The sequence below is a fragment of the Chamaea fasciata genome, unplaced genomic scaffold (genome assembly GCF_029207755.1).
Source record: "Chamaea fasciata isolate MVZ Bird 193981 ecotype frontalis unplaced genomic scaffold, bChaFas1.0.hap1 SCAF_31, whole genome shotgun sequence".
Classification (NCBI taxonomy): domain Eukaryota; kingdom Metazoa; phylum Chordata; class Aves; order Passeriformes; family Sylviidae; genus Chamaea; species Chamaea fasciata.
The window spans coordinates 3501924-3526680 of NW_027094116.1; the positions used below are offsets into that span (position 1 = coordinate 3501924).

Sequence of the window (24757 nt, forward strand, 5' to 3'; positions counted from 1 at the left end):
ACCCTCCCATGGCCACAGTGACCCCCCGATGGCCACAGTGACCCCCCGATGGCCACAACGCCACCCCGGTGACCACAGTGACCCCCGGGTGACCCCAGTGACCCCTTCGGTGACCACCCCCACCACCGCGGGGCCACCTTGTCACCACGACTGCCCCCCAGTGACCGCCGTGTCACCCTGCTGCCCCCTCCCCCAGTGACCCCGCTGACCCCCCCGCGCCCCCCCCCCCCCGCCCACGGCCGCCCGGTGCTCCCGCCGCCCCCTCCCCACGCCGACGATGCCGGTGGCCACGGTGACGCCGGTGCTGGCCGTGACCTCCACGCCCACGGTAATGGCCCTGGGGCTGGGGGGGCCGGGGGGGTGGGGGAGGGTGTCCCCTGCCCGCCGGGGGGGTCCCCGTGCCCACCCGGGGGTGTCCCCGCAGGCCGGCCGCGAGTACTCGCCCGCGGCCACCACGTCCGAGAATGGCGGCGGGAAGAGGAAGCAGAAGGAGAAGGAGCTGGACGAGCTCAAGAAGGAGGTGAACCTGGTGAGTGGGGACACGGGGACGGCCGCAGGGGGGACAGGGGGACACTGGGGGGCAGGGGGACACGGGGGGCATGGGGGACACTGGGGGGCAGGGGGACACGGGGGGCATGGGGGACACTGGGGGGAACATGGGGGACACTGGGGGCATAGGGGACACATGGGACATGGGGGACACAGGGGACATGGGGGACACTGGGGGGCATGGGGGACACGGGGGGCATGGGGGACATGGGGGGCACTGGGGGACATGGGGGACACATGGGACATGGGGGACAAGGGGAGACATGGAGACAGGGGACATTGCGGACTCAGGGGACACGGGGGACACGGGGGACACAGGGGACATGGGGGACATGGGGGCATAGGGGACAGTGGGGGTATGGGGGACATGGGGACATTGGGGACACAGGGACACGGGACACATGGGACACAGGGGACACTGGGGGACACTGGGGACATGGGGGACACATGGGACATGGGGGACATGGGGGACATGGAGAGTATGGTGGACACAGGGGACAGTGGGGACATTGGGGGCATGGGGGACATGTAGGACACGTGGGCATAGGGGACACGGGGGACATGGGGATGGTGGCCATGCCATTGCATTCCTGGGGACATGGGGGACACTGGGACCACGGGGACATGGGGGACATGGGGGGACATGGGGGACACAGGACATGGGTGACATGGGGATGGTGGCCATGTCATTGCATTCCTGGGGACACGGGTGACGTGGGTGACGTGGGGTGACACGGAGGATATGGGTGACACTGGGACCATGGGGACAATGGGGGCACCTGGTTATATAGGTGACATGGGTGACACTGGGGACACGGGGAATGTGGGGTGACATGGGGCCAAGGGGACAGTGGTTATGTCATGCCACTCATGGGGACATGGGTGACACAGGGGGACAATGATGACATGGGACACGGTGATGGTGGCTGTGCCATCCCATCTGTGGGGACACGGGTGACGTGGGACTGTGGGGATGGTGGCCATGTCATTGCATCCGTGGGGACAGAGGTGACATGGGTGACATGGAACCGTGGGGACATGGGAGACAGGAGGGACATGGGACTGTGGGGACAGTGGCCATGCCACTCCATTCAGGGGGACGTGGGTGACACGGGACCATGGGGACATGGGGACAGCTGAACGCGTCACCCCAGCTGGGGTGACACAGTGACATGGGTGACATGGGACTCCGGGGACAGCTGGCTGTGTCATCCCATCCAGAGGGACGTGGGTGACACGGGGCCATGGGGACATGCCACCCTGCTGGGGTGACCTGGGGTCACGGGGACAGCTGGCCGTGTCACCTAGCTGAGGTGACACGCTGACAGGGGTGATGTGGGTGACGTGGGACTCTGGGGACAGCTGGCCACGCCACCCCCTCCAGAGGGACACGGGTGACACGGGGCCGTGGGCACAGTGGCCACGCCACTCCGGCTGGGGGGACACGGGTGACAGGGGTGACCAGGGGACAGCTGGCCATTCCCTCTCTGTGGGGGACACGGGTGACAGGGGACACCGGGGACAGCTGGCCCTCCACCCTGGCTGCGGGGACGCGGTGACAGGGGTGACATTTGTCCCTCAGGATGACCACAAACTGTCCCTGGATGAGCTGGGCAGGAAGTACCAGGTGGACCTGTCCCGGGTGAGATGTCCCCTTGTCCCTGTGTCCCCCTGTCCCCGTGTCCCCGTGTCCCTGTGTCCTCACATCCCTCTACCCCCATGTCCCCAGATCCCCCTGTCCCCATGTCCCCAAGTCCTCCTGTCCCCATGTCCCACCCTCAGTGCCACCTCCAGCACCCCCACCCCTCCTGTCCCTATGGGTGACCCTTGGACATGTCCCCCTGTCCCCAAGGGCCCCCCCCCACCCTAGCCCCCCATCACCCCCCATGTCCCCAATGTCCCCTGGCTGTGCCTCCCATGTCCCCAGTGTCCCCAATGTCCCTTGCCCATGTCCACCATGTCCCCAATGTCCCTTGCTCATACCCCCATCACCCCCATGTCCCCAGTGTCCCCTGCCATGTCCCCATCACCCCCCATGTCCCCAATGTCCCCTGGCTGTTCCTTCCATGTCCCCAGTGTCCCCAGTGTCCCCTGCCCATGTCCCCTGGCTGTGTCCCCCATGTCCCCATTGTCCCCTGGCTGTGTCCCCTGGCTGTGTCCCCTGGCTGTGTCCCCCATGTCCCCATTGTCCCCTGGCTGTATCCCCTGGCTGTGTCCCCCATGTCCCCATTGTCCCCTGGCTGTGTCCCCATGTCCCCAACATCCCCTGCCCGTGCCCCCCATCCCCCCCACGCCCCCGGGGGTGTCCCCGGTGTCACCGTGTCCCCCCGCAGGGCCTGACCAACGCGCGGGCGGCCGAGATCCTGGTGCAGGACGGCCCCAACGCGCTGACGCCGCCGCCCACGACCCCCGAGTGGGTGAAGTTCTGCCGGCAGCTCTTCGGGGGCTTCTCCATCCTGCTCTGGATCGGCGCCATCCTCTGCTTCCTGGCCTACGGCATCCAGGCCGCCATGGAGGACGAGCCCGCCAACGACAACGTGAGGGGACACGGGGACACGGGGGGAAATGGGGGACACGAGGGGAAATGGGGGACACGAGGACACAGGGGGAAATAGGGGACACGGGGGGAAATAGGGGACACGGGGGAAGTAGGGGACACGGGGACACGGGGGGAATAGGGGACACGGGGGACATCGGGGACACGGGGGGAAATAGGGGACACGGGGACACGGGGGGAATAGGGGACACGGGGGAAGTAGGGGACACGGGGGGAATAGGGGACACGGGGGACATCGGGGACATGGGGGGAAATAGGGGACACGAGGACACGGGGGGAAATAGGGGACACGGGGGACATCGGGGACACGGGGGGAAATAGGGGACACGAGGACACGGGGGGAAATAGGGGACACGGGGGGAAATGGGGGACACGAGGACACAGGGGGAAATAGGGGACACGGGGGGAAATAGGGGACACGGGGGAAGTAGGGGACATGGGGGACATCGGGGACACGGGGGGAAATAGGGGACACGGGGACACGGGGGGAAATAGGGGACACGGGGGACATCGGGGACACGGGGGGAAATAGGGGACACGGGGGGAAATGGGGGACACGAGGACACGGGGGGAAATAGGGGACACGGGGGGAAATGGGGGACACGAGGACACAGGAGGAAATAGGGGACACGGGGGGAAATAGGGGACACGGGAACATGGGGGGAAATAGGGGACACCAGGGGCGCGGGGGACATGGGGGGAATAGGGGGAACGAGAGCATTATGGGGACTCCGGGGACACTGGGGACATGGGGACACTGGGGGCACGCGGGGCACAGGGGACATTGTGGGGAATAGGGAACACCAGGGGCACGGGGGACATGGGGACACTGGGGGCATAGGGTACACTGGGGGGAATAGGGGACATGGGGGACACGGGGACACGGGGGGCACGGGGGTAACGGCGAGAGCAGAATGACACCACGAGCAGTGAGGGCGGACAGGAGCATTTTGGGGACACTGGGGGTATGGGGGACACTGCGGGGTGTAGGGGACACTGGGGACACTGCGGGTATGGGGGGGCATGGGGGACACTGGGGATCGCGGGGACAGGGACAGGCACGGAGCGGGGACAGGCGCCATGGGGACACTGGCACTGGGGACACACTAAGGGGGTGGCACAAACCGGTGTCCCCTTGTCCCCTCCCCTTGTCCCCATGCCACCCCCCGGGGGCGGGCGGGGGGGTCCGGCTGTGGCTGTGGGGGGATGTCACACCACCCTGGCTGACACCGAGGGCTGTCCCCTCCCTGTCACCCTGCCCTGGGGGTTCCCTGGGGGCGGGGGGTCCCACGGTGCCCCCCAGGTGCTCAGGTGCCACCCCCCCCGCCCTGTGCCAGCTGTACCTGGGCGTGGTCCTGGCCGCCGTTGTCATTGTCACCGGCTGCTTCTCCTACTACCAAGAGGCCAAGAGCTCCAAGATCATGGACTCCTTCAAGAACATGGTGCCCCAGGTGGGTGGGGGTCCCGGGGGGGGGGGGTCTCTAGGGGGGTCCCGGGGGGGTGGGCGCCCCCTGAGGCGCTCGGTGCCCCCCTCCCCCAGCAAGCGCTGGTGATCCGCGAGGGAGAGAAGATCCAGATCAACGCCGAGAACGTCGTGGTCGGGGACCTGGTGGAGGTGAAGGGAGGGGACAGGGTGCCCGCGGACATGAGGATCATCTCCTCCCACGGCTGCAAGGTGGGCACGGGGACATTGGGGACATGGGGGACATGGGGGACATTTGGGACATTGGGGACATTGGGTGGGGACAGGGTGCCCGCGGACATGAGGATCATCTCCTCCCACGGCTGCAAGGTGGGCACGGGGACATTGGGGACATGGGGGACATGGGGGACATTTGGGACATTGGGGACATTGGGTGGGGACAGGGTGCCCGCGGACATGAGGATCATCTCCTCCCACGGCTGCAAGGTGGGCACGGGGACATGGGGGACTTGGGGGACATGGGGGACATCGGGGACATGGGGGACATTTGGGACATTGGGGACATTGGGTGGGGACAGGGTGCCCGCGGACATGAGGATCATCTCCTCCCACGGCTGCAAGGTGGGCACGGGGACATGGGGGACATGGGGGACTTGGGGGACATGGGGGACATTTGGGACATTGGGACACAGGGGACCCAGGGGACCTTGGGGACATTTGGGACCTTGGGTGGGGACAGGGTGCCCGCAGACGTGCAGATCGTCTCCACGATGGGCACGAGGGGCACCCCAGTTCCCCCCAGTGCCACCCCTACACCCCCACACCTCCCACAGCCCCTCACTGCCCCATTCCCACCTACACCCACCCGTTCACACCCGATCCCTCCGGATCCCGCCCGATCCCACCTGATCCCACCCACATCCCCCGCCCCACCCCTTCCCCTCACTCCCACGTATTTCGCCCCTTCTATTCCCACCCAATTTCCCCCATGTCCCCAAACCCACCCGTATCCCTGTACCCCAAAATCCCACTGAACCCCCAAACCCACCCATGCCCCTGTAACCCCCATACCCCAATTCCCACTGAATCCCACACCCCACACCCCAAAATCCCACTGACCCCCCAAACCCACCCATACCCCTACACCCCAATTCCCACTAAATCACCAAATCCATCTACACCCCCGTACCCCAATTCCCCCCACATCCCCAAACCCACCTGTACCCCCCATACCCCAATTCCCACTGAATCCCACACCCCTGTACCCCAAAATCCCACTGAACCCCCAAACCTACCTGTACCCCCTGTACCCCAATTCCCCCCATATCCCCAAACCCACCTGTACCCCAAATCCCACTGACCCCCCAAACCCGCCCGTAGCCCCCAAAATCCCACTGAACCCCCAAACCTACCTGTACCCCCTGTACCCCAATTCCCCCCATATCCCCAAACCCACCTGTACCCCAAATCCCACCGACCCCCCAAACCCGCCCGTAGCCCCCAAAATCCCACTGACCCGCCCCCCATTTCCCCGTCGCAGGTGGACAACTCCTCTCTGACGGGGGAGTCGGAGCCGCAGACGCGCTCCCCGGAGTTCACGCACGAGAACCCGCTGGAGACGCGCAACATCTGCTTCTTCTCCACCAACTGCGTGGAGGGTGGGCGCCCCGAGACCCCCGTGGGGTCCCCGCATCATTGTCACCCTGGTCCTGTCCCCGGGCTCTTTGTCACCCTCATCCCGCCCCATTGTAACCCTCATCCTGTCCCCGAGCTCTTTGTCACCCTCGCCCTGTCCCTGGGATCTTTGTCACCCTCATCCTGTCCCCGGGATCCTTATCACCCTTGTGCTGTCCCCTTTGTCACCCTCATCCTGTCCCTGGGCCCTTTGTCACCCTCATCTTGTCCCTTTGTCACCCTCATCCTGTCCCTGGGATCTTTGGCACCCTCTTCCTGTCCCTGGGCCCATTGTCACCCTGTCCTCATTCCCATCGTCACCCTCACTCTGTCCCCGGGCCCTCTGCCCCCCTGTCCCTGTCCCCAGGCCTGTTGTCACCCTCACTCTGTCCCCATTCCCATCGTCACCCTGCCCCTGTCCCCATTCCCATTGTCACCCTGTCCCTGTCCCCTTGTCACCCTGGTCCTGTCCCTGGGTCTGTTGTCATCCTGTCCCTGTCCCCATTCCCATTGTCACCCTGCCCCTGTCCCCATTCCCATTGTCACCCTGTCCCTGTCCCCTTGTCACCCTGGTCCTGTCCCTGGGTCTGTTGTCATCCTGTCCCTGTCCCCATTCCCATTGTCACCCTGTCCCTGTCCCCATTCCTGTTGTCACCCTGTCCCTGTCCCCATTCCCATTGTCTCCCTGTCCCTGTCCCCATTCCCGTTGTCACCCTCACTCTGTCCCCATTCCCACTGTCACCCTGTCCCCGTCCCCATTCCCGTTGTCACCCTCACTCTGTTCCCCATTCCTGTTGTCTCCCTGTCCCCATTCCCGTTGTCACCCTGTCCCTGTCCCCATTCCTGTTGTCACCCTGTCCCGGTTCCCATTGTCTCCCTGTCCCCGTCCCCATTCCTGTTGTCTCCCTGTCCCCATTCCTGTTGTCTCCCTGTCCCCATTCCTGTTGTCACCCTGTCCCTGTCCCCATTCCCGCTGTCTCCCTGTCCTTGACCCTGTGCCCCGCTGTCCCCGTCCCCAGGCACGGCGCGTGGCATTGTCATCTCCACGGGTGACCGCACGGTGATGGGCAGGATCGCCTCGCTGGCCTCGGGGCTGGAGGTGGGGCGCACGCCCATCGCCATGGAGATCGAGCACTTCATCCGCCTCATCACCGGCGTCGCCGTCTTCCTCGGCCTCTCCTTCTTCATCCTCTCCCTCATCCTGGGCTACACCTGGCTGGAGGCCGTCATCTTCCTCATCGGCATCATCGTGGCCAACGTGCCCGAGGGGCTGCTGGCCACCGTCACGGTGAGGGGCTGGGGGCGCCGCCGGGGCACTGGGGGGCACTGGGAGGGCACTGGGAGCACTGGGAGAGCTCTGGGAGGGCACTGGGAGGGCACTGGGAGAGCACTGGGAGTACTGGGAGGGCACTGGGAGGGCACTGGGAGGGCACTGGGAGTACTGGGAGGGCACTGGGAGGGCACTGGGAGAGCACTGGGAGCACTGGGAGTACTGGGAGGGCACTGGGAGTACTGGGAGGGCACTGGGAGAGCACTGGGAGGGCACTGGGACGGTACTGGGACGGCACTGGGAGTACTGGGAGGGCACTGGGAGGGCACTGGGAGCACTGGGAGGGCTCCGGGAGGGCACTGGGAGCACTGGGAGTACTGGGAGGGCACTGGGAGGGCACTGGGAGGGCACTGGGAGTACTGGGAGGGCACTGGGAGGGCACTGGGAGCACTGGGAGGGCACTGGGAGTGCACTGGGAAGGAACTGGGAGCACTGGGAGGGCACTGGGGGCACTTGTTGGGGGGCTACACCATCATCTTCCTCACGGCCACCGTCGTGGCTAGCGTGCCCCAGGGGCCGCTGGCCACCGTCACGGTGGGAGGGGGCACTGGAAGGGGGATGTGGGGCACCGGGTTCAGTTTGGGGGTGCCGGGGGGGGGTCCCACACCCCGGGGCGCCCCCCAGGTGTACCTGACCCTGATCACAATGGGGGTCCGGGCACTCAGGGCACACTGGGGGGGCTCTGGTGCCAGTTTTGGGGTCGGGGGGTCTCTGCAGCCCATACCGGGGGCTCTGGTGCCAGTTTTGGGGTCGGGGGGTCTCTGCAGCCCATACCGGGGGCTCTGGTGCCAGTTTTGGGGTCGGGGGGCATACAGTGCACCAGTGACCCCCCCGGGGCGCCCCCCAGGTGTGCCTGACGCTGACGGCCAAGCGCATGGCCAGGAAGAACTGCCTGGTGAAGAACCTGGAGGCCGTGGAGACGCTGGGCTCCACCTCCACCATCTGCTCGGACAAGACGGGGACCCTCACCCAGAACCGCATGACCGTGGCCCACATGTGGTTCGACAACCAGATCCACGAGGCCGACACCACCGAGGACCAGTCGGGTGCGTGGGGGGTCACCCCAAAATCCCCCGTGGCCCCAGCACCCCGACCACCCCGGAACGCCAATTCCCTGGAATCCCAAACACCTGGAACTTCGGCACCCCAATCCTGCCGGCACTGTGACCCGCTGGCGCCCCGAACCCCTCAGACCCCAAACCCCGGCACCCCAATTCCCTGGTACCCCAAATCCCTCGGACTCCAAACCCCGGCACCCCAAACCCCCGGCACCCCAAACCCCTCAGACCCCAAACCCCGGCACCCCAAACCCCCGGCACCCCAAACCCCTCAGACCCCAAACCCCCGCACCCCAAACCCCTCAGACCCCAAACCCCGGCACCCCAAACCCCCGGCACCCCGAACCCCTCAGACCCCAAACCCCGGCACCCCAATTCCCTGGTACCCCAAATCCCTCGGACTCCAAACCCCCGGCACCCCAAACCCCTCAGACTCCAAACCCCGGCACCCCAAACCCCCGGCACCCCGAACCCCTCAGACCCCAAACCCCGGCACCCCAAACCCCCGCACCCCAAACCCCCGGCACCCCAAACCCCTCAGACCCCAAACCCCCGCACCCCAAACCCCTCAGACCCCAAACCCCGGCACCCCAAACCCCCGCACCCCAATTCCCTGGCGCCCCAAACCCCTCGGACCCCAAACCCCCGCACCCCAAACCCCCCGCACCCCAGACCCCTCAGACCCCAAACCCCCGCACCCCAAACCCCTCAGACCCCAAACCCCTCAGACCCCAAACCCCCGCACCCCAATTCCCTGGCGCCCCGAACCCCTCGGACCCCAAACCTCTCTGATCACCCTGCCCCCGATGTCCCTCCCCTGGCCCCCCTTCCCCTGGCCCGTGTCCCCCCTGTCCCCCCCCGCCCAGGGGTCCCCCCTTTTCCCACGCCTCACCCTCCCTTGTCCCCCCCGGTCCCTTTCCCCGTCCCCCTTCCCGGGACCCCTCTCTGGGGTCACAGGGGAGTCCCCACCCAGCTGGGGCTGTCCCTGCATGTCCCCTGACGGTGCCCGCTGTCCCCAGGTGCCACCTGCGACAAGCGCTCGCCCACCTAGGCAGCACTAGTGACACCGGGGTGGTCAGTGGGTGACACTGGGGTGGTCGATGGGTGGCACAGGTGACACAGGTGACACCAGTGACTGTCCCCGCTGTCCCCAGGTGCCACCTTCGACAAGCGCTCGCCCACCTGGGCGGCGCTGGCGCGCATCGCGGGGCTCTGTAACCGCGCCGTGTTCAAGCCGGGCCAGGAGAACGTCTCCATCTCCAAGGTCTGGGGGGTCCCCAGGGCCCCGGGGAGGGGACGCGGCCCCGCCCCGCCCCCGGTGACACCGCGGTGTCCCCTCCCGCAGCGCGACACGGCCGGGGACGCCTCGGAGTCGGCGCTGCTCAAGTGCATCCAGCTGTCCTGCGGCTCCGTCAAGAGGATGCGCGACCGCAACCCCAAAGTGACCGAGATCCCCTTCAACTCCACCAACAAATACCAGGTGCCGGGGGACTGGGGACACTGGGGACACGGGGACACTGGGGACACGGGGACACTGGGGACACTGGGGGGACTGGGGGCACTGGGGACACGGGAACACTGGGGACACTGGGGGGACTGGGGACACGGGAACACTGGGGGGACTGGGGACACTGGGGACACTGGGGGGACTGGGGACACTGGGGGGACTGGGGACACTGGGGGCACTGGGGGCACTGAGGGTACTGGGGGGACTAGGGACACTGGGGGGACTGGGACACTGGGGGGACTGGGGATACTGGGGACACCGGGGACACTGGGGACACTGGGGGCACTGGGGACACTGGGGGCACTGAGGGCACTGGGGGAACTGGGGACACTGGGAACATTGGGGACATTGGGGACACTGGGGGGACTGGGGACACTGGGAACACTGGGGGGACTGGGGACATTGGGGACACTGGGGGGACTGAGGGCACTGGGGGAACTGGGGACACTGGGGGGACTGGGACACTGGGGGGACTGGGGATACTGGGGACACCGGGGACACTGGGGACACTGGGGGCACTGGGGACACTGGGGGCACTGAGGGCACTGGGGGAACTGGGGACACTGGGAACATTGGGGACATTGGGGACACTGGGGGGACTGGGGACACTGGGAACACTGGGGGGACTGGGGACATTGGGGACACTGGGGGGACTGAGGGCACTGGGGGAACTGGGGACACTGGGAACATTGGGGACATTGGGGACACTGGGGGGACTGGGGACACTGGGGGGACTGGGGACACTGGGGGCACTGGGGACACTGGGGACACTGGGGGGACTGGGGACACTGGGAACACTGGGGACACTGGGGGCACTGGGGACACTGGGGACACTGGGAACACTGGGGACACTGGGAACACTGGGGACATTGGGGACACTGGAGACACTGGGACACTGGGGACACTGGGGACATTGGGGACACTGGAGACACTGGGACACTGGGGACACTGGAGACACTGGCGACACTGGGGGCACTGGGGGGACTGGGGACACTGGGGACACTGGGGACACTGGGGACACTGGGGACACCGGGGACACTGGGGACACTGGTGACACTGGGCAGTGTATGGGTGACCCTGGTGACACGGGGCAGTGTGGGCGTGACACGGGGCAGCGTGCCCGTGATCCCACGCCGCGTGACACCTCTGTCCCCTGTCCCCGCGGTCAGCTGTCCATCCACGAGCGCGAGGATGACCCCCAGGGGCACCTGCTGGTGATGAAGGGCGCGCCCGAGCGCATCCTGGACCGCTGCTCCCGCATCCTGCTGCAGGGCCAGGAGCAGCCGCTGGACCAGGAGATGCGCGAGGCCTTCCAGAACGCCTACCTGGAGCTGGGGGGGCTCGGGGAGAGGGTCCTGGGTATGCCCGGGGGGTCTGGGGGGGATCTCAGAGGGTCCTGGGGGGATCCGGGGGGGATTTGGGGGTCCCCGAGGGGATTTGGGGGAGCTGCAGCTGGATGAGGAGGAGGAGGAGTTGTTAACGATCCTCACCAGGAGCTGGGGGGATTCGGGGAGAGGGTCCCGGGGGGTCCTGGGTCCCCTCGGTGTCCCCAGGGTTCTGTCACCTGTACCTGCCCCCGGACAAGTCCCTGGCGGTGTCCCTGGGGTCACACTGTCCCCTCGATGTCCCCAGAGTTGTCACCTGTGCAGAAATTCCTGGGGATATGCCTGGGGTCTCATTGTCCCCACCCCGATGTCCCCAGGGTTCTGTCACCTGAACAGAAGTCCCTGTGGGGTGTCACATTGTCCCCTCGCGGTGTCCCCAGGGTCCTGTCACCTGTGGGGACACACTGTGACCCTGGGGGGTGTTTCACTGTCCCCTCGGTGTGTCCCCAGGGTTCTGTCACCTGTACCTGCCCCCGGACAAGTTCCCGGGGATGTCTCTGGGTGTCACAGTGTCCCCGTGGTGTCCCCAGGGTTCTGTCACCTGTGGGGACACACTGTGACCCTGTGGGGTGTCATAGTGTCCCCGTGGTGTCCCCAGGGTTCTGTCACCTGTACCTGCCCCCGGACAAGTTTCCCCGCGGGTTCCGCTTCGACGCGGACGAGGTGAATTTCCCCACCAGCGACCTTTGCTTCGTGGGGCTCATGTCCATGATCGACCCGCCCCGCGCCGCCGTGCCCGACGCCGTGGGCAAGTGCCGGAGCGCCGGCATCAAGGTGGGAGCCCCAAAACCCGGCCGGGACCCCCAAAACACACCTGGGAACCCCAAAACACACCTGGGAACCCCAAAAACCCGGCCGAGACCCCCAAAACACACCTGGGAACCCCAAAACACACCTGGGAACCCCAAAACCCGGCCGGGACCCCCAAAACACACCTGGGAACCCCAAAACACACCTGGGATCCCAAAACATACCTGGGACCCCAAAAACCCGGCCGGGGCCCCCAAAACACACCTGGGAACCCCAAAACACACCTGGGATCCCCAAAAATCCAACCAGGACCCCCAAAAACCCACCCGGGACCCCAAAACACACCTGGGAACCCCAAAACTCTGCCGGGACCCCCAAAACACACCTGGGAACCCCAAAACACACCTGGGACCCCTAAAACCCACCTGGGACAACCAAAACCCCACCCCTGGGACCCCCAAACCCTGCCCAGAACCCCCAAAATGAGGCCCAGGACCCCAAAACCCCGCTCGGGACCCTCAAAACCCCCCCAGGACCTCCAAAAACCCACCCGGGACCCCCAACCCCCCCTGAGGCCACCTGAACTCCCATGTCCCCCCCAAAATGTCCCCATGTCCCCATCCCCCAATAACCCCTGTCCCCCATCTCTGGTGTCCCCCCCCATTCTGGAGTGTCCTCCAGGTGTCCCCCAAGTGTCCCCCCGGTGTCCCCCAGGTGCTGAGGGTGTCCCCAGGTGTCCCCAAGTGTCCCCCAGGTGGTGACAGTGTCCCCCAGCTGTCCCCCAGCTGTCTCCAGCTGTCCCCAGGTGTCCCCCAGGTGCTGAGGGTGTCCCCCAGCTGTCCCCAGCTGTCCCCAGGTGTCCCCAGGTGCTGACAGTGTCCCCCAGCTGTCCCCAGGTGTCCCCAGGTGCTGACGGCCCCCCGGTGTCCCCAGGTGATCATGGTGACCGGGGACCACCCGATCACGGCCAAGGCCATCGCCAAAGGTGTGGGGATCATCTCCGAGGGCAACGAGACCGTGGAGGACATCGCGGCCAGGCTCAACATACCTGTCAGCCAGGTGAACCCCAGGTGAGCCTCAGGTGGGACACAGGTGAGCCAGGTGAGCCAGGGGAACCCCAGGTGAGGCAGGGGAACCCCAAGTGAGCCCCAGGTGAGTTCCAGGTGAGACATGGATCAGCCAGGTGAACCCCAGGTGAGCCTCAGGTCAGCCAGGTGAACCCCAGCTGAGACATGGGAACCCCAGGTGAACCCCAGGTGAGCCTCAGGTGTGACACAGGTGAGCCAGGTGAGTCAGGTGAACCCCAGGTGAGCCCCAGGTGAACCCCAGGTGAGCCTCAGGTGTGACACAGGTGAGCCAGGTGAGTCAGGTGAACCCCAGGTGAGCCCCAGGTGAACCCCAGGTGAGCCTCAGGTGTGACACAGGTGAGCCAGGTGAGTCAGGTGAACCCCAGGTGAGCCCCAGGTGAACCCCAGGTGAGACACGGGAGCTCCAGGTGAGCCCCAGGTGAGCCAGGAGAGCCAAGGGAACCCCAGGTGACCCCCAGGGGAATCCCAGGAGAATCCCAGGTGGGCTTCAGGTGAGCCCCAGGCGAGCCAGGAGAACCACAGGTGAGACTCAGGTGAGCCAGGTGGGGGATGTTGAGGGAATTTGGGGATCCCACGAGTGTCTTCCAAGGAATTTTGGGGCCCTGGAGCAGATTTTGGGGTGCTGACCCCCCCGTGACCCCACAGGGAGGTCAAGGTGTGTTTGGTGCAGGGGTCACACCTGAAGGGCACGACCTGGGAGCACCTGGGGAGGGGATTTTTGGGTGACTCCAGTGGTGATCCCAAGGATTTTGGGGTCCCGGGGGATTTTTCCCGGGAATTTTGGGGCGCTGACCCCCCCGTGACCCCGCAGGGAGGCCAAGGCGTGCGTGGTGCACGGCTCGGACCTGAAGGACATGAGCTCGGAGCAGCTGGACGAGATCCTGCGCAACCACACCGAGATCGTGTTCGCCCGCACGTCGCCCCAGCAGAAACTGATCATCGTGGAGGGCTGCCAGCGACAGGTGACGCCGCCCCGTCACCTGGCACCTGTGGCACCTGTGGCACCCGTGTCACCCATGTCACCTGTGTCACCTGTGACCTGCGTCACCTGTGTCACCTATGGTGCCTGTCACCTGTGTCACCTGTTACCTGTGTCACCTGTGTCACCCATGTCACCTGTGTCCCCTGTGTCCCTTGTGTTGCCTGTGTCACCCGTGTCACCTGTTACCTGTGTCACCTGTGTCACCTGTGTCACCCGTGTCACCTGTGTCCCCTGTGTCACCTGTGTCACCTGTATCACCTGTCCCCTGTGTTGCCTGTGTCACCCGTGTCACCTGTTACCTGTGTCACCCATGTCATCTGTGTCACCTGTGTCATCTGTGTCTCCTGTGACACCTGTGTCACCTGTCCCCTGTATCACCTGTCCCGTTTCCCCTGTGTCCCCTGCGTCACCTGTGGCACCTGTGGCACCCATGTCACCTGTGTCACCTGTGTCACCTGTGGCACCCGTGTCACCTGTGTCCCCTGTGTCACCTGTGTCACCTGTATCACCTGTCCCCTGTGTTGCCTGTGTCACCCGTGTCACCTGTTACCTGTGTCACCCATGTCACCTGTGCCACCTGTGTCACTTGTCCCCTGTGTCACCTGTGTCATCTGTGTCTCCTGTGACACCTGTGTCACCTGTCCCCTGTGTCACCTGTCCCCTGTTTCCCCTGTGTCGCCTGTGTCACCCGTGTCACCTGTGTCACCTGTGTCACCTGTCACCTGTGTCACCCATGTCACCTGTGTCCCCTGCGTCACCTGTGGTACCTGTGGCACCCATGTCACCTGTGTCACCTGTGTCACCCGTGTCACCCGTGTCATCTGTGTCTCCTGTGACACCTGTGTCACCTGTCACCTGTATCACCTGTCCCCTGTTTCCCCTGTGTCGCCTGTGTCACCCGTGTCACCCATGTCACCTGTGTCACCTGTCACCTGTGTCACCCGTGTCACCCATGTCACCTGTGTCCCCTGCGTCACCTGTGTCACCCATGTCACCTGTGTCCCCTGCGTCACCTGTGGCACCCGTGTCACCTGTGTCACCTGTGGCGCCTGTGGCACCTGTCCCCAAATCCCCTTAACCCAACAGCCCTTCCCTGTTCCCTGCCACCTGTCCTTTGTCACCTGTCCCCTGCCACCCCTGTCCCTCGCTGCTCCCGGTTCCGTGTCCCCTGGTGTCCCCAAACCATTTCCCATGGTGTTGCCATCCCCGTGTCCACGGTGTCCCCGTCCCTCTGTCCCACGGTGTCCCCAAACCCATGTCCCACGGTGTCCCCATTCCTGTGTCACACGATGTCCCCATCCCTGTCCCACATTGTCCCCATCCCTGTGGTGTCCCCACGACCCTTGGCTTCACCTTTGTCCTGACGTCCCCACAATGTCCCCACGTCCCGTGGTGTCCCCGTGGTGTCACCACACCCCGGAGTGTCCCAAACCCACCCCTGCCCATGTCCCCATCCCTTCGCCCCGTGATGTCCCCCTGGTGTCTCCACATCCCCTGTGTCCCTCAATGTCCCCAATGTCCCCTGTGCCCCCAATGTCCCCAAAGCCCAGTGTCCCCAGTATCCCCAATGTCCCAGCCTTCCCAATGACCCAAATGTCACCAATGCCCCCAATGCCCCCAATGTCCCCAAATGTCCCCAAAGCCCACAGTGTCCCCAATACACCCAATGTCCCCAATGCCTCCAATGTCCCCAATGTCCCCAGTGTTCCCAATGACTCAAATGTCGCAAATGTCCCCAGAGCCCACAGTGTCCCCAAGGTCCCCAATACCCTTAATGTCCCCAATGTCCCCAAAGACCCCAATGTTCCCAACACCCCAATGTCCCCAATACACCCAATGTCCCCAATGTCCCCAATATCCCATGTCCCCAGTGTCACCAATGTCCCCAGTGTTCCCAATGACTCAAATGTCACCAATGTCCCCAGAGCCCACAGTGTCCCCAATACACCCAATGTCCCCAATGTCCCCAGTGTTCCCAATGACTCAAATGTCGCCAATGTCCCCAAAGCCCACAGTGTCCCCAAGGTCCCCAATACCCTCAATGTCCCCAACACTCTCAATACCTCAAATACCCGCCAACGCTCCCGATGTCCCCAACGTCCCCTCCGTCCCCAGGGCGCCATCGTGGCGGTGACGGGCGACGGCGTCAACGACTCGCCGGCGCTGAAGAAGGCGGACATCGGGATCGCCATGGGCATCGCCGGCTCCGACGTGTCCAAGCAGGCGGCCGACATGATCCTGCTGGATGACAACTTCGCCTCCATCGTCACCGGCGTCGAGGAAGGTCGGGGACAGGCACAGGGGCTTGGGGACATCGGGGACGTTGGGGGAATTGGGGGCTTTGGGGTCATTGGGGACAGTGGAGTCATTGGAGGATTTGGGGATCTTGGGGAGACTGGGAACACTTGGGGACATTGGGGACATTAGGGACAGTGGAGTCGTTGGAGGATTTGGGGATCTTGGGGACGTTGGGGACAGTCGGGGACATTAGGGACATTGTGAGTATTGGGGGCATAGGGGACATTGAGAACACTGGGGACATTGGGGACAATGGGAATTTGGGGGACATTGGAGGTATTGGGACATTGGGGACAATGAGGACCATGGGGACAATGGGGACATTGGAGGCACTGGGGACTTTGGGGTCATTGGGGACAACAGGGACATTAGGGATTTTGAGGACATTGGGGGTATTAGGACATTGGGGACAATGAAGACAATGGGGCATTGGGGACAATGGGGACATTGGGGACATTGGGGAATATTTGGGACATTGGGGACTTTGGGGATGTTTGGAGCACTGCAGTCATTGTGGGTATTTGGGATATTGGGGACATTGGGAGCATTGGGGACACTGGGGACATTGGGGACATTGGGGACTTCAGGGATATTGGGGACATCGAGGACTTCGGGGACATTTGGGATATTGGGGTATTGGAGACATTGGGGACGTTGTGGATATTTGGGATGTTGGGGGCACTGGGGCATTGGGAGCGCTGGGGACATTGGGGACATTTGGGGACGCCGCTGTCCCCTGGCAGGCCGGCTGATCTTCGACAACCTGAAGAAGTCGATCGCCTACACGCTGACCAGCAACATCCCCGAGATCACCCCGTTCCTGCTCTTCATCATCGCCAACATCCCGCTGCCCCTGGGCACCGTCACCATCCTCTGCATCGACCTGGGCACCGACATGGTCAGCGGGGACCCCAAACCCACCCGGGGACCCCAAATCCATCCCAGAGACCCCAAATCCATCCCAAATCCATCCCGAATCCATCCCAAATCCACCACTGCCAACATCCCGCTGCCCCTGGGCACCGTCACCATCCTCTGCATCGACCTGGGCACCGACATGGTCAGCGGGGACCCCAAACCCACCCGGGGACCCCAAATCCATCCCAGGGACCCCAAATCCATTCCAGAGATCCCAAATCCATCCCAAATCCATTCCAGAGATCCCAAATCCAATCAGGGACCCCAAATCCATCCCAGGGACCCCAAATCCATCCCAGAGATCCCAAATCCATCCCAGAGATCCCAAATCCATCCTAAATCCAATCAGGGACCCCAAATCCATCCCAGATCCAACCCAGAGAATCCAAATTCAGCCAGGGACCCCAAATCCATCCCAAATCCAACCAGAGACCCCAAATCTGCCCCAGAGACCCCAAATCCTCCCGCCCCTGGGCACTGCCACCATCCCATGACGTGTGACAGTGGGTGCCATGGGGGTGACGTTGGGGGACAGTGGGATGGCGTGGAGTGACACTGGGTGACACAGGGTGTCATTGGGTGACTCCGGGTGACAGTGGAGTGCCAGGGGGTGACACACGGCTGATGGGGGTGACACGGGGTGACAAGTGGGTGACAGTGGGATGCCAAGGGGTGACATTGACATCTCATGGGTGTGACACAGGGTCACAGTGGGTGACACAGGGGTGACATTGGGTGACACTGGGAAGCCAAGGGGTGACATCGAGTGACACAGGGCTGACACAGGGTGACTCTGAGTGACGCAGGGTGACACAGGGGTGACAGTGGGTGACACGAGGTGACCCCGGGTGACGCCGCTGTCCCCTCAGGTCCCCGCCATCTCTCTGGCCTACGAGGCGGCCGAGAGCGACATCATGAAACGGCAACCGCGGAACCCCCGGAGCGACAAACTGGTCAACGAGCGGCTCATCAGCATGGCCTACGGCCAGATCGGTCAGTGGTCACCCAGGGGTCACCCAGGGGTCACTCATCAGCATGGCCTACGGCCAGATCGGTCAGTGGTCACCCAGGGGTCACCCAGGGGTCACTCATCAGCATGGCCTACGGCCAGATCGGTCAGTGGTCACCCAGGGGTCACTCTGGGGTCACTCATCAGCATGGCCTACGGCCAGATCAGTCAGTGGTCACCCAGGGGTCACCCAGGGGTCACTCATCAGCATGGCCTACGGCCAGATCGGTCAGTGGTCACCCAGGGGTCACTCTGGGGTCACTCATCAGCATGGCCTACGGCCAGATCGGTCAGTGGTCACCCAGGGGTCACTCTGGGGTCACTCATCAGCATGGCCTACGGCCAGATCGGTCAGTGGTCACCCAGGGGTCACCCAGGGGTCACTCATCAGCATGGCCTACGGCCAGATCGGTCAGTGGTCACCCAGGGGTCACCCAGGGGTCACTCATCAGCATGGCCTACGGCCAGATCGGTCAGTGGTCACCCAGGGGTCACTCTGGGGTCACTCATCAGCATGGCCTACGGCCAGATCGGTCAGTGGTCACCCAGGGGTCACTCTGGGGTCACTCATCAGCATGGCCTACGGCCAGATCGGTCAGTGGTCACCCAGGGGTCACCCAGGGGTCACTCATCAGCATGGCCTACGGCCAGATCGGTCAGTGGTCACCCAGGGGTCACTCTGGGGTCACTCATCAGCATGGCCTACGGCCAGATCGGTCAGTGGTCACCCAGGGGTCACTCTGGGGTCACTCATCAGCATGGCCTACGGCCAGATCGGTCAGTGGTCACCCAGGGGTCACTCTGGGGTCACTCATCAGCATGGCCTACGGCCAGATCGGTCAGTGGTCACCCAGGGGTCACCCAGGGGTCACTCATCAGCATGGCCTACGGCCAGATCGGTCAGTGGTCACCCAGGGGTCAGTCTGGGGTCACTCATCAGCATGGCCTATGGCCAGATCGGTCAGTGGTCACTCTGGGGTCACTCATCAGCATGGTCTATGGCCAGATCGGTCAGTGGTCACCCAGGGGTCACTCTGGGGTCACTCATCAGCATGGCCTATGGCCAGATCGGTCAGTGGTCACCCAGGGGTCACCCAGGGGTCACTCATCAGCATGGCCTATGGCCAGATTGGTCTGTGGTCACCCAGGGGTCACTCTGGGGTCACTCATCAGCATGGCCTACGGCCAGATCGGTCAGTGGTCACCCAGGGGTCACTCTGGGGTCACTCATCAGCATGGCCTACGGCCAGATCGGTCAGTGGTCACCCAGGGGTCACTCTGGGGTCACTCATCAGCATGGCCTACGGCCAGATCGGTCAGTGGTCACCCAGGGGTCACTCTGGGGTCACTCATCAGCATGGCCTACGGCCAGATCGGTCAGTGGTCACCCAGGGGTCACCCTGGGGTCACTCATCAGCATGGCCTACGGCCAGATCGGTCAGTGCAGGGTCATGGGGTGATCCCAAGTCCTGGGATGCTGCTCCCAATCCCACGGTCCCTGTCCAATGGTGCTGATCCTGATCCCAATCTGTGGTGTGATCCTGATCCCGATCCCAATCCCATGGCTCCAATCCCATGGCCCTGATCCCGATCCTGGCCCCACAGGGATGATCCAGGCCCTGGGCGGGTTCTTCACCTACTTTGTGATCCAATCCCATGGCTCTGATCCCGATCCCAATCCCGATCCCATGGCTCTGATCCCGATCCCAGTCCCGATCCCGTGGCTCTGATCCCAATCCCAATCCCGTGGCTCTGATCCCAATCCCGATCCCAATCCCATGGCTCTGATCCCGATCCCAATCCCGATCCCGTGGCTCTGATCCCGATCCCAATCCCGATCCCGTGGCTCTGATCCCAATCCCGATCCCGTTCCCGATCCCGGCCCCACAGGGATGATCCAGGCCCTGGGCGGGTTCTTCACCTACTTTGTGATCCTGGCGGAGAACGGGTTCCTGCCGGGGACGCTGCTGGGGATCCGCCTGGCCTGGGACGATCGCTCCAAGAACGACCTGGAGGATTCCTACGGCCAGGAGTGGGTGAGGGACCCCACACACCCATTACACACCCCTTACACACCCCTTACACACCAGTTACACACCCCTTACACACCACCCAGTCATACCCCATTTCCATCCCCACTTCCCCCCATTCCCGCCCCGTTTCCACCCCATTTCCACATTTATTTCCACACTTATTTCCCCCCGTTTCCACACCCATTCCCACCCCATTTCCCCACCTCTTCTCCCGTTTCTCCCCATTCCCACCCCAGTTTCCAACCCCATTTCCACATTAAGTTCCACACCCCTTTCCGCCCCATTTCCCCCCATTTCCTCACGGTTTCCTCCTGGTTTCCTCCCAGTTTCCTGCCAATTCACTCCCAGTTTCCTCCTGATTTATTCCCGATTTACTCCTGGTTTCCTCTCGATTTACTCTTGATTTCCTCCCAGTTTACTCTTGGTTTCCTCCTGATTTACTTTTGGTTTCCTCCCAATTTCCTCCCGGTTTCCTGGCGGCCCGGCAGACGTACGAGCAGCGCAAGGTGGTGGAGTTCACGTGCCACACGGCGTTCTTCGCCAGCATCGTGGTGGTGCAGTGGGCCGACCTCATCATCTGCAAGACCCGCCGCAACTCCGTCTTCCAGCAGGGCATGAAGTGAGGCCGAAACACTCCCAAAAATGCCCCAAATCATCCCAAAATCCCACCCGAAACCACCCCAAAATCCCACCCAAAACCATCCCAAAATTCCACTTAAAACCATCTCAAAATTCCGCCAAAAAACCCTCAAAATCTTCCCTGAAACACCCCCAAAACACCCCAAAATCCCACCCAAAATCACCCCAAAATTCCACCTAAAACCATCCCAAAATCCCACCCAAAATCACCCCAAAATCCCACCCGAAAAACCCCAAAATCTTCCCTGAAACACCCCCAAATCACACCCAAATCACACCCAGAACCATCCCAAAATCCCACCCAAAATCACCCCAAAATCCCACCCGAAAAACCCCAAAATCTTCCCTGAAACACCCCCAAATCACACCCAGAACCATCCCAAAATCCCACCCAAAATCACCCTGAAATCCCACCCGAAACCACCCCAAAATCCCGCCCAAAACCATCCCAAAATTCCACTTAAAACCATCCCAAAATCCCACCCAAAATCACCCTGAAATCCCACCCAAAACTGCCCCAACTCCGTCTTCCAGCAGGGCATGAAGTGAGGCCGAAACACTCCCAAAAATGCCCCAAATCACCCCAAAATCCCACCCGAAACCACCCCAAAATTCCACTTAAAACCATCTCAAAATTCCGCCAAAAAAACCTCAAAATCTTCCCTGAAACACCCCCAAAACACCCCAAAATCCCACCCAAAATCACCCCAAAATTCCACTTACAACCATCCGAAAATCCCACCCAAAATCACCCCAAAATCCCGCCCAAAACCAGCCAAAATTACCCACTCCCCAAAAAACCCAAATCCTCCCCCAAAACCCCAAATTTTTTAGGAGCAAGGTCCTGATTTTGGGCCCAAAAACCCCCAAAACCCCTCCAAACCCCTTCCAAAAAATCTCAAACTCTCTCCCAACCCTTAAAAACCCCCAAAACTCCCAACCCCCCAAATATTTTAGGAACAAAATCCTGATTTTCAGCCCCAAACACCCCCCCCCCCAAAGAAATACCTCAAAATCCCCCAAAACCACTCCAAACCCCTTCCAAAAAATCCCAAACCCCCAAAAAAGCCCCCAAACCCCCCAAAATCCCCAAATATTTTAGGAACAAGATCTTGATTTTAGGGCTCAAATCGCCCCCCAAAACCCCCCCCCAAAATTCCCAAAAAACCCCCCAAAATTCCCAATTCTCTTCCAAAAAAATCCCAAACCCTCTCCCACCCTTAGAAATACCCAAAACTCCCCCCAAAAAAACCCCAAAAAAACTTCAAAAAACCAAAATTTTTTTAAGGAACGAGATCCTGATTTTCGGGCCCAAAACCCTCCCCCAAAAAACCCCAAAATCCCCAAATTTTTTTAGGAACAAGATCCTGATTTTTGTGCCCAAGAACACTCCGAAAACTCCCCCCAAAACCCCCCCCCCAAAAAACCCCAAAATCCCCAAATTTTTTTAGGAACAAGATCCTGATTTTTGTGCCCAAGAACACTCCGAAAACTCCCCCCAAACCCCCCCCCAAAAACCCCAAAATCCCGAAATATTTTTAGGAACAAGATCCTGGTTTTCGGGTCGAAACCCCCCCCAAAAAACCCCAAATCCCCCAATTTTTTTTTGGACATGACCCGATTTTTAGGTTTTTTAGGGTGTCCGGGCCCCCCAACCCCCTCCATAGATTTTTGGGGGGTCCCCTCCCCAGATATTTTTAGGAACAAGATCCTGGTTTTCGGGTCCAAACCCCCCCCAAAAAAAACCCCAAATCCCCCAATTTTTTAGGAACAAGATCCTGATTTTCGGGCTGCTGGAGGAGACGGCGCTGGCGGCGTTCCTGTCCTACTGCCCGGGCATGGGCGTGGCGCTGCGCATGTACCCCCTCAAGTGAGGGACCCCCAAAAACCCCCAAATCGCCCCAAAAATCTGTGGGGGAGGGGATTTGGGGAGGTCCCCGAATTTATTTTTTGGGGTTTTCTCCCCAGGGTGACCTGGTGGTTCTGCGCCTTCCCCTATTCCCTGCTCATCTTCGCCTACGACGAGGTGCGGAAACTGATCCTGAGGCGCTACCCCGGAGGTGAGAGGGGACCCCAAAAAACTTGGGGGGGGGGGGGACACCCTAAAAAAAATAAAAATGGGGTAAGTCAAAAAAAAAAATTGGGGGGGGGGCTGAAAATGGGATAGAAAAAAAATGGGGAGAAGTGAAAAAAAAAATGGGAAACTAAAAAAAAATGGGGGAAACTGTAAAAAAGGGGGGAAAAAAGCGAATAAAATGGGGGAAAGTAAAAAAAAATGGGGGGGCTTAAAAATGGGATAAAAAAATGGGGGGAAGAGAAAAAAAATGGGGGAAGCCTAAAAAAATGGGGGGAAATGCACAAAAAAAAACCCGAGGGGGAATCCCCCCAAAAATGGAGGGAAACCCAAAAAAATGGACCCAAAAAGAGGGGGAAAGGCACAAAAAAATGGGGAGGAAACCCCCCGAAAATGGGGGAAACCTAAAAAAAAAAATGGGGGAAAAGCACAAAAAAAATGAGGGAGGACCCTCCCCCCCCAAAAAAAAAAAAAATAATGGGGGGAACTGAAAAATCCAGGAGAAATCCCCAGAAAAATGGGCACCACTAAAAAATAGAAACCCCAAAAAATGGGAACTCCAAAAAAATGGGAACCCCCAAAAAAACGGAAACCCCTAAAAAATAGAAACCCTGAAAGAATGGGAACCCAAAAAATTAAAACCCCCCAAAAATAGAAACCCCAAAAAATGGAATCCCCCCCCCTCCCAAAAATAGAAACCCTAAAAAATGGAGACCCCAAAAAATGGGAACCCCCTAAAAAATGGGAACTCCAAAATATTGAAACCCCCCAAAAATGGAAACCCCAAAACCTGAAATCCCTCCAAAATAAAAACCCCCCAAAAAATGGAAACCCCCCCAAAAATAGAAACCCTAAAAATGGAGACCCCAAAAAAATGGGAACCCCAAAAAATGGGAACCCCCCAAAAATGGAGACCCCAAAAAATGGGAACCCCAAAAAATGGGAACCCCCCAAAAATGGAGACCCCAAAAAATGGGAACTCCCAAAAAATGGGAACCCCTCAAAAATGGAGACCCCAAAAAATGAGAACCCCAAAAACTGAAAACTGCCAAAATATAGGAACCCCAAAAAATATAAAAACCCTAAAAAATGGAGACCCCAAAAAATAGAACCCCCTCCCCAAAAAAAAGGGGAGGGAACCCCGAAACCCCATAAATACGGGGGGGGACCCCAAAAAACCCCCGTGGGAACCCCGAAACCCCATAAATACGGGGGGGGACCCCAAAAAACCCCCGCGGGTTTTGGGGACCCCCCCCCCACTGACGCCCCCTCCCCTTTTTGCAGGTTGGGTGGAGAAGGAAACTTATTATTGATCCCCCCCACCCCCACCCTTGAGACCCCCCCGGCCCCGCCCCCGCACCCCAAAACTAACCCCGGGGGGGGGCGGGGGGCGGCGGGACCCCCCGGAATTTGGGGGGGCACCCGGACCCCCCCCCGCAGAGCAATAAACCAGTTTAACCCCCCCGCGTGTACTGGGATGGAC

General features: G+C 61.6%; 1 protein-coding gene across 6 annotated transcripts; it reads left to right on the top strand.

Annotated features, from left to right (window-relative positions):
- Positions 1–210: 210 nt before the first annotated feature.
- On the top strand, positions 211–24757 carry LOC136303229 (sodium/potassium-transporting ATPase subunit alpha-2-like). Of its 6 annotated transcripts, XM_066206930.1 has the most exons (23): positions 211–328; positions 425–529; positions 2132–2191; positions 2883–3086; positions 4444–4557; positions 4647–4781; positions 6070–6187; positions 7223–7491; positions 8381–8579; positions 9746–9855; positions 9937–10071; positions 11268–11457; positions 12082–12257; positions 13167–13303; positions 14133–14283; positions 16419–16587; positions 17345–17661; positions 18389–18512; positions 20419–20564; positions 21050–21180; positions 22969–23070; positions 23169–23260; positions 24559–24757. In XM_066206930.1, exons 1-23 carry the CDS (start codon positions 278–280, stop codon positions 24585–24587), a joined length of 3264 nt encoding a protein of 1087 aa, XP_066063027.1. In that variant the 5' UTR covers positions 211–277; the 3' UTR covers positions 24588–24757. The 6 variants fall into 6 exon arrangements, with proteins under 6 accessions (XP_066063027.1, XP_066063022.1, XP_066063023.1 ...); XM_066206925.1 differs by lacking the exons at positions 211–328; positions 425–529; positions 2132–2191; ... (1 more) ...; positions 4444–4557; positions 4647–4781 and adding an exon at positions 5102–5150; XM_066206926.1 differs by lacking the exons at positions 211–328; positions 425–529; positions 2132–2191; ... (3 more) ...; positions 6070–6187; positions 7223–7491 and adding an exon at positions 8058–8067.